General features: G+C 52.1%; 1 protein-coding gene across 1 annotated transcript; it reads left to right on the top strand.

Annotated features, from left to right (window-relative positions):
• The first annotated feature begins 2,606 nt into the window (after window positions 1-2,606).
• Window positions 2,607-12,364, top strand: SUMO3 (small ubiquitin like modifier 3). Its single transcript, XM_040265037.1, has 4 exons — window positions 2,607-2,786; window positions 7,279-7,407; window positions 9,685-9,756; window positions 11,066-12,364. The coding sequence occupies exons 1-4, from the start codon at window positions 2,766-2,768 to the stop codon at window positions 11,156-11,158; spliced, it is 315 nt and encodes a 104-aa protein (XP_040120971.1). The 5' UTR covers window positions 2,607-2,765; the 3' UTR covers window positions 11,159-12,364.
• The last annotated feature ends 1,321 nt before the right edge of the window (window positions 12,365-13,685 follow it).

The raw sequence follows: 13,685 nt of genomic DNA on the forward strand, positions 1-13,685 counted from the left end.
AGTAAGTGTTAGTCACTCAGTCGTGTCCGACTCTTTGCGACCCCACGGACTGCAGCCCACCAGACTCCTCTGTCCATGAGATTTTCTAGGCAAGGATACTGGAGGGGGTTGGGTACCATTATTGAGCCATTTCACAGGGAAGTTGAGGCACAAGTTTTGCATCCAAGGTTACCTGGTTAGTAAAAGCAGCAGAGCAAGGATGAAAGCAAAGGAAATTATACTAGCTCTAAAATGAGAAACTAGAATAGAATATGTAATATAGTAAGAATATATAAACGGTGCTCAGTCACTCAGTCATGTCCGACCCTTTGCAACTTCATGGACTTGAGCCCATCGGGCTCCTCTGTCCACAGAATTTTTCAGGTAAGAGTACTGGAGTGGGTTGCCATTTCCTAATCCAGGGCATCTTTCCCAACCCATCACTTGTTTCCTGCATGGGCAGGGTGTTTCTTTACCACTGGCATCACCTGCGAAGCTGATACATTGTGTGTGTATGCGAATTAAGTTGCTTCAGTCGTGTCTGTCTGTAACGCCATCATACCAATCATCAAATACCTGAAAAGGAAAACCACTTCCTGTCTTTCGGGGATCTTCACCCCTCAGAAAAAGTCTTTTCTGTTTTGGCAGCTATCTGGTCTCTTCAGATTTTTAAAATATTTTTATACACATTTACTGGTTGTTCAAAACCATAATAGTTTTATAATTTGCTTCATAAAAAACTCAACATATGAACATATTTTTCCTGTTATCAACTTTTTTTTACACATTTAATAGTGGCATAGCTGTTCATTATATGAATGAACTGTAGTTTAATTCCTTTTGTGACACATTTACATACTGTATTTCATCAATTCTAACCTGTAACCTGCATAGTTTAATGTGTCTGTGTTAAAGGAAACAATGTCATGTTTTATAGCTGCTGGTGTCTTAAGAGTCACTGATGGGTCTGAACACTGCCTATCTGAAACTACACCACAGCCAGTTGTCTGGGAGCAGGGGGTGATTCTGGTCCCAGTTGTCAACCTCTGTCCTGGAAGGGGCAGGATCGAGAGACTCCCTTCTCCAGGAAGCACCCTTTGAGCTGGCCACTGTGCTAAGATCCTCTGGAACACCACTGGTCACATTCCAGGACGACAGGGGCCAAACTTTTGGACCTGGCTGAGATGGGAGCTCAGGTCTGACCACACCTGTCAACTGAGAGGCAGTCTGTGATGTGGCAGCTCCATTCTGGGGTGCTCTTTCCCCCTCTCCCAAATGGTGCCTCTAGCCACAAAAGTGAATTTTTTTTTAAGTTGATTTTGACAATGTTTTGTCAGTGTTCTCTTTTCTCAAATAATTAGAAAATATTATTCTGGCTGCATCAGGTCTTAGTTGTGGCACATCTTCTTTGCATCACTCAGGAGCTTTCGTGGCACCTCATGCGGCCTCACATCCAATAGGATCTTAAGTTTCCCCAACCAGGCAATCGGCATTGCCTGCATTGCAAGGCAGATTCTTAACCACTGGACCACCAGGGAAGTCCCAAGAAGTGAATTTTTAAGAGTCAAAAACGGTTAAATTAAGGTCCATGAAAACTTGGCTTTATGGCCTTTTCATATTGACAGGAAATGCGCTAAACCCAATGGGCTAGATCACTGTCCCCCCAGGTGCTCAGCTTCCACTGGCCAGGCTCACAAGGACCCTGAAGGGGGCTGGACAAGGGGAGAGGGACCCACACACATTCAGGGAGCACAGATCGCAAAGCGGATGGAAGTAGAGACTTTCCACCACTCCGAGGCCCTCTTAGAAAGGCCCCATGATGCCTCTGTTCAACCGGAGCTCAGGGTGGAGGCAGCGGACTTTGGAGCCTGCGTGGCCTTGCTGAATGAACACACCATATGTCCTTTGTGGACGGAGCTGCCAGGTGGGTCGGCCTGGTAGGCATTATTCCTCATTCCCACTTCCTCATGACCTGACCTTCGGCTCCTCAGTGGTTAGCTGGCCTTTCCTAGTAGCGGGGGGTCCCCTCCAGAGCAGCTCTTTCACTCAGGTCTCCTGGGGCCACTGTGGAGGTGGTTCTCCTGGCTGGCTTTATTTTCCTTGTTTCCCTCTGAGAAAGGCACGCACTATACGGGAGTCAATGAGTGCAATGGGGTTTGGCTGGTGGAGCTGCGGTAGGTGAGTGGCCAGTTCGGGAGACGGGGACTGAAGAGGTGAACAGGCCATTCTCAGGCTACAGGGTCGGGTGTCAGGCCTCATGGCTTGGATCTCTGTGCACCGTTGGGGGTCCCAGTGCGCCCCCTCGGGGTCCCCGCGCGCCTTCCAGCGGCTCCCCGGACCCTCGCGGCCCCGGGCACCTCTGTGTCCCAGCGCCCCCTGCCCCATAGCTTACCCCTCGCCACCCCAGCTGCCCTATGCACCGCCCCTGACCTCGACCCTAGCTGCTCTGTGGGCTCCCCGAGTCGCAGCGCGCCCCTACTCCTCCAGCGGCCCCAGGCCTCGCTGCCCGGAGCACCCCCGAAGGCCAGACGCCTGACCGCGCAGGACCCGCCCGGTGACGCATTTCCAACAGCCAGGAACCCTGGCCGACCGGGCACGCGCCCGACGTCCGGGAGCGCGCTTCGTGCACGCGCGACTGCCACGTGACCCTCGCCGGCCAACCTGCGCGCAGGGATTTGGGGGCAAAGCGCGGCCCCGCGAGCAGTTGCGGCGGGAGAGCGGCGGGCCGAGAGCGTGAGTCGCTCGCCCGGGGCTGCCTGCCGTCCCGCTGCCCTCCGAGCGCAGCCATGTCCGAGGAGAAGCCCAAGGTAAGGGCCGGCGGGTGGGGGTCGGGCCGGACTCAGCCCCCACGCCCGCGCCGCCCCCGCGCCCGCGCCCCGGGCCCCGCCGCCCTCCGCCGCCGGCCGCTGGGACCCGTGCCGAGCCGCGCCGCTGGGCCTCCCCTCCCCCCTTCTCCCTTCACCCCTCCCCCACGCCGCCCTGCCCCGCTCGGTTCCCCTCCCCCCGCCCGGTCTCGCGCCCCGCCCTCCTTCCAGGCCCCGCCCCCACCCAGACCCCGCCCTCGGGCCCCGCCCCCAGACCCCGCCCCTACCAGACTCCGCCCTCGCGTTCCGACTCCGCCCAGCTCCCGCGTCCTCTGGTCGAGCTCCACCCCTCCGGCTCCAACCCGGCCCGCCGTGCGGGGAGCCCCGCCCCGTTGGCCCGAGTCTGGGAGAGCCGGAGCTTCTAGTCTGGACCCTCTCCATCCGCCGACATCGCCCGCGTCCCCAAACCCTCTCTGGGGTCGTCCCTCCCCAGGACCTCTTCCTTCGCCAGGACCCTCCCTAACTATGCCCCTCACGGGGACCGGCCAGCCTGGGCTCTACTGCCCCTCGTGCGCGTGGTCCCCTCCTCAGTCCTCGCTGCGGAGCGCCGAGAGGGCGCAGGCTGGGCAGGGGCTCCGAGAGGCCTGACTTGTCTGGATCCACTGCGGCCCCTTGGGTGTGCGCCCATCCCGCGTCGCCGCTGCCGAGTGTGCGCTCTGCAGTCTGGTGCCCTGGACGGCAGTCCTCGCGAGGGTCCGCGGTCGTGAACCCTAGTTTTGGAAATGGCTTTCTGGAGCTGTTCGTCTGCATTCTTGCTCTGCGCGCAGCCTCTCTCTTACCCCGCTGCTGCTGCTTGGAGATCGCACCCTATTGCGTACGGGAGGCAGAGCCGCACGGAGCCCCTGGACGGGATCCCACGGTGGGGACCCGGTGGACGCGGCCCTTTCCGCCCTGGAGCCTCCTCGGAGCTGCCTTTGCTTTTCCGGTGGGGGTGGGAGCAGATGTAACTGCCTTTCCTTATGCCCTCTAGGTGGTCTCCTCTTCCTGAGTTTAAATGCAGTGAGATAGTGAAATACGCCCAATACTGATCCTTTGGGTGTAACACTCCCACGTGTTCAATGTCCAAGGCCTAGTTCAGTAGAATTAACTTGTTTTAACTACTTCCAAGATAGCGAGCTGGTTGTGCCTCACGCCCCACCCTTGTCTTCGGTGCCCTCTGTTCCTGCCCGGCTGCTCTGGCTCAGATATGCTCTCTCCTTGGGGCCTGGAGGGGAGGGGTAGGAGGCACACCCCAGGTCATCTTGGTGCAGAGAAAACCTTGTGGACCAGTTGGGAAGACAGTTTGCCTCCCCTGGAGAGTCCAGGTAGGGGACTGACCGGGGTGAACCCTGCTCTGGTTTTCAGGGTTTCTTCCTTCCCTTTCCTTTTTCCCAAGTTTTGATGATTAGGGACTCACCACGGGTCTGGCCTTCCTCTGCCTGATCTGTAGCCACCGCCCTCTTTCTGTTTGTGTTCTGGTTCCTGCATCTCTCTGTTTTAAACACACCCATATTTTTTCATTAAAGTAAATGCATCATCTGTCTATGTGCAAAAGAATGAAGTTGGACCCTTCTCAACACTAAATGCGAAAATTAAGCCAAGATGGATCAAAGACCTAAATGTAAGAATTAAGACAATATAACTTTTAGGTGAAAGCATAGGACAAAAACTCCACGACATTGGACTTGGTGGTGATTTCTTGATTATGACACCAAAGACACAGGTGTCATGAAAAAAAAATGACTTATGAAAATTACAAAATTTTATACATCAAAAGACACTGATAAAAGAACAGGGTAAAAATGCACCCACAGAAAAGGGAGATGATATCTTCAAACCACTATCAACCCAAGGAAACCCACAGAAGACTGCCAATAAAGTAATTTGGGGTGTTAAGAATTGTGATTTGGGAGACACAGATTTGGGTAAAACAAAGAGCTTTCTGGGTAAGGGAAAGAATCAGGGGCTTACAAAGGCAAGAGTCACAAGGTTGAACTCTGACATAAAAGAAATGTGTGTCCTGAAGGGGTGGCTGTCACGAGTTGTTTCAGGGTCAGGGTCCCACAGGCGTCTCAAGTTTTGGGCAGGTATCCTGGATGCTTCGTCAGGATAGGACGTGGCCACAGGTCAGATTTCATCCGGGTTGAGATGAGCGTGAGTCCCGTCCTCAGTGGTCTCTGGGTTCTGTCTGAGGGGCTCTCTGAGCAACACTGACTCCCTTTTGATTTTCCTTCTACATTGCATATCTCATAAAGGATCAATATTTAGACTGTATAGAGAAATCCTAAAACTCAACAAGAAAATAACTGACCTCATTAAAATAATGATCAAAAAAACATGAATAGACATTTCTCCAGAGAAGACATATGAATAGCCAAGAAGCTCATGGAATGATGCTTATATCACTGATCATCGGGAATGCAAATAGAACTACAGTGAGATACTGCCTGACACCCATTAGGATGGCTACTTTAAAAAATCAGAACAGAAAGCAGCAAGTGCTGGAGAGGATGTGGAGAAGTTGGAATTGTTGATGGGAATGTCAAATGATGCAGCTGCCATGGAAGAGAGAATGGAGGTTCCTCAAAGAATTAAAAGCAGAATTCCCATATGATCCAGCAGCTCTGCTGCTGGGTGAAGTGTTACTGGCTCAGTGATGTCCAACTCGGCGAGCCCACAGACTAGAGCCCGCCAGGCTCCTCGTCCATGGGATTCTCCAGGCAAGAATAACTGGAGTGGGAGCCACTTCCGTCTCCAGGGGATCTTCCCGACCCAGGAATCGAACCCAGGTCTCCTGCATTGCAGGCAGATTCTTTACCACCTGAGCCACCAGGCAGGCCTGGTCTATTCAGGCTTAAAAAGGAAGGAAATCTCGACCCTTGCACGTCAGGGATGAACCTGGAAGACATTATTATGCTGATTGATGTAAGCCAGTCACAAGAGGACATATACTGTAATTCCACTTACAGGAGGTCCCTAGAGGAGTCAGATTCATGGAAGCGGAAGAATGGTGGTTGCCAGTGGCTGGGGGAGGACGAGTGAGGGTTTCATGGGGACAGAGTTTCAGTTTTATAAGATGAAAAGAGTTGTAGAGATGGATTGTGGCGGTGGTTGTATTTTATACTACAAACTGTACACTTAAAAATGGCTGAGATGGTAAATTTTATGTGTATTTTAACACAATGAATAAGCAGCAAAGAAATGAATAAATGGATAGGAAATCTTATCTGTAAATGCAAGGAGGTACCCTGGATTGGATTCTGGAACAGAAAAATGGTATTAGTGGAGAAAAATTGTGAAATACAAAACAGAGAAAGAGTATTAGTGGAAAATCTGGTGAAATACGAAAAAGCTTGCAGTTCTGTTGCTAGCGGTGTGCTAGCGTTGCGTTCTTGGGCAGGAGGCACACTGCAGCGCGTGAGATGCTAACACCAAGGAGACCCAGTAGGGCGTGTAGGAGTGCTCTGCCTCTGTATGGCAACTTTTTTGGAAATGTGGGATTATTTAAAAATAAAACCTTTATTTGAAAAGATGAAAAAGCAAAAGCATCCTTGGCTTTTGGGGAGTGGTGAGGTGCTGATCATGGGACCCCCAGCTTCATCAGATGGGGGCTCATTGCTAGAGTCTCGCCTCCTGGGACCACTTCTCAGAGCCAGTCTGAGCTCCCCTACTCTGGCTCCAGGGGCCTCCTTTCCTTTCCCCTCCATGTGGCGGGGATCAGGTCCCAGGGCTTGGACGGGGGAGTGGTGGGGAAGGAGAGCCCCAGGAAGAGGAGAAGTTGGCCCGGACAGCACACAAACCCACTTTGGTCTCCATCCAGACTATGCAGATTGACTTAGGTCAGCTTCATCATTTTGTGAAAAAGCAGAGACTCCTCTTTTCCCCAGCAGTGTGCTCTCAGAACACCAGCTTCTTGCATCAACTTCCAGTAGTTTCCAAGGACCAGAGACCTTGTTAACTGCTCAGCAGCTTGGAGCATCCCATGGGTCATGTCAGGATAGGATAGGGCGATGACCCCATTCAGGTGGGACTGGCGACCCAGGATGCACTTGAGGGTGGCCCTCCCTGGGAGGCAAGTGGGGAAACCGCGGGCAGTCTGGACCCTGAGCCACTGCGCAGCCTGCTGGTCTGGCCAGAAACGTCTTTGGTGTCTGACTCACCCTCACACTTGAGTATATAAGTCACGTGTGCTCCACTCTGAGAGCAACCTTACAACAAAGCCGGGTCTTCTCTCTGTTGTTTTCTGGTGTTACACAGACTTTTTTCCCCTTAAGCTGACGTTTGTGACAAATGCGAGGTTGGCAGGGCATTTGCCTGACTCAGCAAATAGAAGTTACAAATCAGTTCGGTATAGGAATATGACAGACATACCAGTGACTAAATTGCTGGGGACGTTTAAGAAGCAGTGGTGGTTGTGGGGCGACAGGTGGAGGTCCAGATGCATGTCTCTTTGCAGGAGGGAGTGAAGACGGAGAACGACCACATCAACCTGAAGGTGGCCGGGCAGGACGGCTCCGTGGTCCAGTTCAAGATCAAGAGACATACACCGCTCAGCAAGCTGATGAAGGCCTACTGCGAGCGCCAGGTGTGGGGAGGGGTGGTGGAATGTGCGTGCAGGGGCCTGTGTGTGTGCTCATGTGCAGCCAGGCTGGCCAGGCTTCCCCGGGCGGGGCAGCTGTTTGGTGCTGTTGGAATCTGAGCAGTGGGTTCTCACGGATTCCATCCCTCCTCTGTGTCAGTGGAGACACTGCCCTAGCAGTTTGCTCCAGACACACTTAATCAGTTCAGTTCAGTTCAGTCGCTCAGTCGTGTCTGACTCTTTTTGACCCCATGAACCGCAGCACGCCAGGCCTCCCTGTCCATCACTAATTCCCGGAGTCCACCCAAACCCGTGTCCATTGAGTCGGTGATACCATCCAATCATCTCATCCTCTGTCCCCTTCTCCTATCTTCGATCTTTTCCAGCATCAGGGTCTTTTCAAATGAGTCAGCTCTTCGCATCAGGTGGCCAAAATATTGGAGCTTCAGATTCAACGTCAGTCCTTCCACTGAACACCCAGGACTGATTTCCTTTAGGATGGACTGGTTGGATCTCCTTACAGTCCAAGGAACTCTCAAGAGTTGTCTCCAACACCACAGTTCGAAAGCATCGATTCTTCGGTGCTCAGCTTTCTTTATTGTCCTCTTCTCACATCCATCACTTCCCTTTATTTACTGCTTTACAAGACAAAGCCGCCTCACTGGCGCCCTCCCATGGTGATCAGAGACACTGACACCCTGCGTGTGTGCGTGTGCGTGTGTGCGTGTGCGTGTGTGTGTGTGCGTGTGCGTGCGTGTGCGTGTGTGTGTGACTGTGCCCTGGTGTCTGTGTCTGTGTATATCTGTGTGACTGTGCCCTGGGGCCCCTGGTGCTCTCCACAGGAGCCAGTCCTCTGAGGGGGATTCGGAAATCCTTGACCTTAGTTTCCACTCTTGGCTTTGATAACCCTTGCCTTGGCCTGTTTGTTTTTACTATTAAAAACACCTAAAAAAGCTCCATGCCTTCCTCTTTTTCTCTCCTCTTTTCAGGCTTTGCTCTTCAGAGGAGGTCACTGTCAATTCCAGCTTTTTTTTTTTTTTCCCACTTTTTCTTGGTAAATATACTTGTGCTTCTGTTTTGTAAAATTTTGGATTTTGGAGACTAATTTTACCTGTGAAAGGTGGGACTTCTGCTCTGACCCATGGTCCACACAGCCAGCCTCTGCCCCCGCACACAGCCCCCTCCCTGCACCCAGCCTGCTCTGGAATCTGCTGCTTTTGTGACCAGGCAGCCACCCCAGCCACATAGCAGGCTGTGCTTATTGCTGGCTCTTGTCTGAGTCCTGTTGTTCTTGGTCTGGTGGTGGCTGTGTGTGTCGATTTCAGAGTGTCCCGTCGTGACTTTATGCCCTGCGTTTCCTGCCATGCGTAGGGCCCCTCCCTCCTGCCCAACCTGGGCTGCTTCTCTGCGGTCCTCCCAGAGCCTCCCGGGAATCCTTCTGCCCACGTCCTCGGCCCCCGTCCTCGGCCCCCGTCCTGGACTAATCTTCCTGTCTTGATAAAGCATATCTTCCAGTATCTTGCTCAGAAAGCATATGAAGAATACGGCTTCTCTGAACGTGATTTGCTTTATAAACCTTCACACTTGAGTAATTTGACTGCACATAAATTTCTAAGTTGAAATTCATTTTCCTCTTTTGGAGTTCCTGCATCATATTCTTCTAGTTTCCCCCATTTGTGTGAAAAGTTCAGTGACGCTCTGATTCTCGGTCCTTTGTTGTAATGTGCTTTATCTCTGTTAGCTTTCAGGACTTTATTCTTGGGCTTTTAGGTAGGCAGTTTTGTCTTAAGACTCTTGCGGGCACGTTCTCGGCCTTTTGGTCTAGAGGCTCAGTTCAGTTCAGGGCCTGGACCTTCCGTCAGTCAGTGACAGTCTGTGTCCCTCTGCAGTGGGACTCCATCCGATTTAGTCACCTGTGCTGGGTGTGTGCGTCTGGGTCGTTTCCTCCAGCTGAGCATGGGGTTTGTTGCTGTTGGTCTCCTTTCTGGGAGGTTTTCTGACTTTGTGTTCCCACTTTCTCTGGGTGGTCTTGTGTCTGTCATGATTTCTGATTTTCAGAAGTCCTTGTTCTCTACTGTTTTCCTGTGGCTCCCTTTTCCGGGGGGGACTCTCTGTTGTTTTCTAGCTGCTTCAGAGCTTCAGGCCCACTGGTGAGACTTTGTAGTCAACTGGGTCATAAACCTGTGTATTCACAAGTCTGGTGTTTTGATGAATGTGTGATTCTTTTTGAACTAATGTGTTAGCAGGAAATACTTACACACTGATAACTGCTTTTCTTTTCAGGGCTTGTCAATGAGACAGATTCGATTCAGGTTTGATGGACAACCAATTAATGAAACAGACACCCCAGCACAGGTAGGCACCCAGCAGGTCGGCACTCAAGGGCTACTTCAGACCTGTGTGTGGCAGCTGCCAGCAGGAACACTCACATTTGAGAGTTACTGATCACTGTTCATATAAAACACTGTACATTTTCTTTCCCTTTTTTTTTCGTAGCCTGCTGCGTGGCTTGTAGTTCCTGACTAGGGATTGAACTAATGCCCTTGCAGTGGAAGCGCAGAATCCTAACCACTGGATGGCCAGTGAATTCCCTTACATTTTCTTAACGGCTTAGATTATTAGATTTTGTAATTTTGAGGTTCAGTTTTCAAATGAGAAAAATGTACTTTGTCAGCCTCATCTGTGTTGGGAGAAGGAGCAGGGGGGCTGGGTTCTCAGCTGAGGTGGTCCAGGGTCACGGCCGAGGCCCAGCGTCCTCACCCCTGACCCCACCCCCACCTCTACTCCAGGTGAGCTGGGCAGATATGATCACCGCTGCGTGTTTTTGGGACACTGGCCCTGCAGTGTTAGTCTGCAGCTACATTCCCACCTCCATCTCCTGCCCTCTGAGCACTGACGCCAAGGGGCATGGGTGGAGAGGGCTGCAGCGGGCTCCATCTCCTCCAGCATCAGCCACCACGTGCGGCTCTGTCGGGTCCGCGCATCGCTCCTCGTGGAGGGAGAGCCTGGGGTCCAGGCTGCACCCCTGTCACTTGTCAGCCAGACGACTGCGGGGTTGAGTGTGGGGAGAATCAGCCAGGCTTCAGTGTGAAAGGGCTGCTCTGTAGAGGTTTCATCTCTGCTCCTGTGGGGAGCCGCATGCCCCTTACACAGAGGGAGGGGGCAGCCGTGGGCTCCCCCAGCCTCTGTGCTGATGCGCGTGCTGGGTCATGTCTGCAACAGGAGTCCTCCCCCTGCCCTCTCACCCCCCTCAGGGGTACTGCTCTTGATTTCTGAGCAGGATGCTACTCGATGGGATGGGGAGGCCAGCAGGGACCCCTTTCTTTGGGACGGAGTTGGCTTTGGCAGCACCTGTATGGACTCCACCCCTCACCTCTGAGGTCCCCAGGATTCATCACTTCTGGTCACTCCTAGCTGAAATCTGATTTTGTATACTTCTCAGTAAAACTGGAGACACTTTACTTTTAACGGGACTTAGTTTCTCTGTCAGTCAAGGCCCTAGTGTTGTGGATTCTGTTAGGAGAACTTGGGGAAGAAGCAGGCTAACTGGAAAGCCATAGCTGAGCCTCTGTCCTCATGTACCGACTTGAGGGTGGGCTCAGGTGCATGGGGGCGGGTCCCCCCCCAGCACGAGAAAACACTGACACGGCTTCTGTGCCTGCAGCTGGAGATGGAAGATGAGGACACCATCGACGTGTTCCAGCAGCAGACAGGGGGCTCCAGGGTGGCCAGCTGCCTCTCGGGGAGCAGCCTCTAGAGCCCCCATCCCCTCGTGGCAGTGTGCTGTGTTTGCTATTGAACAGTGGACGTGTGGCCAAGCCCATCAGCAGGGAGGCTCGGACACCGAGGACATTCCCCAGAAGGACTCTGCTCTGAGGCACTGGAGTGCCATCGTGGTGACAGTCCCCAGCCTCCCTAGGCCCATCACCTGGTAGCTGTGTTTGGGTAAAATGTGTGGTGAGGGACTTGGGCTTTGTTTTTACTTTTTTGTTTTTTCTCCCTCCTATGACATTTTCTCCAAGCTTGTGGCCTGAATGCCTGCTTTCTGTCTAGACGGGGATCTCACTCTAGGTGTTGACCCCCCTCATTCCAATCATGGAGAGAACCGTCACTACTCTGGGGGTGTTTCTGTGGGGCGAGTTTTGGGGTCATGGTTGGTATGGGAGATACACTTTCACTTACTATTTCTTGCGGGCACAGGTTTTTTTAATGCTAAATATTAAAAACGTAAGCTTTGCCAGAGCATAGAAAAGTTGAAGGGAAAATACCAGAATGTTTCTTATAAGGTAAGAAGTTTGTCAGTAACACAGCCCTGGGCGGGGTCTGGGGCCCTGGACCCATTGCCACTAACTGCCGGTGACGCTGCTTGGACACAACAAAAATGGGCTTTTCCCTATTTCTTAACAGAGAAGAAAGTAAGTCCCACACGTCTGCTGTGGTCACAGTGCCAGGGCCTCAGATTTCCTCCAGTATTTGCTTCTGATGAGAAACAATGGTCTGTATGTAAACAAGGAAGATAGAATATTGCTGATTTTGCTGGTATGTTTTTGTGTAAAAGAGCTGCTTCAGAGTGTGGCTACAAGTGAGAGATGCCCCCGGGTTCTCCCCGAGGACCGTGCTCTGCTCCCCAAGTTGGTATGGAGCTTACACGTTACATGTGATTTCAGTTCTGTGCATTTTGGGGTCTGTTTTGGTTAACCTCTAATGATTGTCCTGTTGCCCTTCCGTGTGGACTCATTCCTGTCTGATGGCCCCTGGCTGCCTGTTTTGGTCACCTGGGCAGGACAACCACCATCATCTCCTGCTCGCCTGAGACCTTGCTGGAGAAGTCTGTACTTCCTTTGTACCTTGCTGTTCGGGCACAGGCAGGGTGTCTGCAGCTCTGTTGTGTTTATTCCCCAATTTGTACATTATTTGTTGTCCTTTACTACTGTCAACAGTAAATATAGTTTGGTATTCTGTCTCTCGGCTCATATTCTATACTGCATTTGGAGATTGGACATCCTGTCACGTTCAGTATTTGCAGTGACTATTCAGCAAGACCACTCCGACTTCTGTCTGAAGGCTGGCTCACCTCCTGTACTCCTGCAGGCTGTGACATCCCTGCCAAGGCCGCCCCCTCCCCTGCAGAGCTCTCCTCCCTCTCTTGGGCTCCTGGAGGGGTTACCATGACTCTGGGCTTCTTGATATTTTTCGTGTTTGAATGTGAGACTGTTTTCCTTTGTGCAGTGCAGCTGATAATTTACTCCCTCATTTGTTTTGAAATGGAAGTGTTGACACTGTTTTGGAAATTTCTGTGTTGCACTGTGATACTGTATCAGGGTGGTTGGGGAGGTAAGCACAGGCTGAAAGCTCAGGGGCAGCGAGCACGTGACTTGCCTACGGCAGCAGCGGGCAGAGCATGGCCCAGAGAAGGTGTGGAGGGGGTTGTGGAGCCCAGGAAAGCAGGCCCTGTGCTCGTGGGGAGGGTCACATGTCAGTTTCTGGGGAGCCCTAGTGCAGTGCTGCCTGAGTCCTACCCCCAGCATCTGAGTGAGAAGCAGGCAGTGTCCTGGAGTTTGTCTTTTTATCTTAGAAATGTGTGCAGATGGTGTATTTAGAATAACAGATCTGCTGATATATTAAAATAGTTAGGTAAAACCAGCTCCTAGAATCACTGGGTTAAACTGATGCTTCAGTAGGAGACAGGCTCGTCTTTACTGATTCTATTATGGGTGCCCTGGGTCCCAGCTGGCACTTTCCCGGTTTTAGTACCAAAACTCCACACCCCAGGACGCCTTGGCCCCAGGCACACGGGTGGTGCCGGCCTGGCTGCACTGCACAGCACAGGTGGGAGTGCACCCATTAATCTCAGCTGCTCCATGACACAGCTTTTACGGAAAGAATCTGCAAAAAGCAGACCCTTTTTATACCTCAGAACTTCAATTCCCAAAGAAACTAGTTCATTCTGAACTTGCCGGCCTGTCCAGTGGGTGAAAGACTGTAAGTATCACATATCGGGTGCTTGGAACCCTTCGGACACCAGGACCAGCTGACCTGAGCTGAGCATTGCCAGATTTAGCGAATAAAACACAGGATGCCTAGTCTCAACTTGAATCTCAGCAAGGATGTATGGAGGGGAGTGTAAGTATCCTTGAAGTGAGCCTGACCCACCAGCCACAGGGAGGTGAGACTTCCATTATGTTCAGTTCAGTTCAGTCCAGTCGCTCAGTCGTGTCCGACTCTTTGCAACCCCTTGAATCACAGCACGCCAGGCCTCCCTGTCCATCACCATCTCCCGGAGT

This window comes from Oryx dammah, unplaced genomic scaffold, assembly GCF_014754425.2.
Source record: "Oryx dammah isolate SB20612 unplaced genomic scaffold, SCBI_Odam_1.1 HiC_scaffold_2, whole genome shotgun sequence".
Lineage (NCBI taxonomy): Eukaryota > Metazoa > Chordata > Mammalia > Artiodactyla > Bovidae > Oryx > Oryx dammah.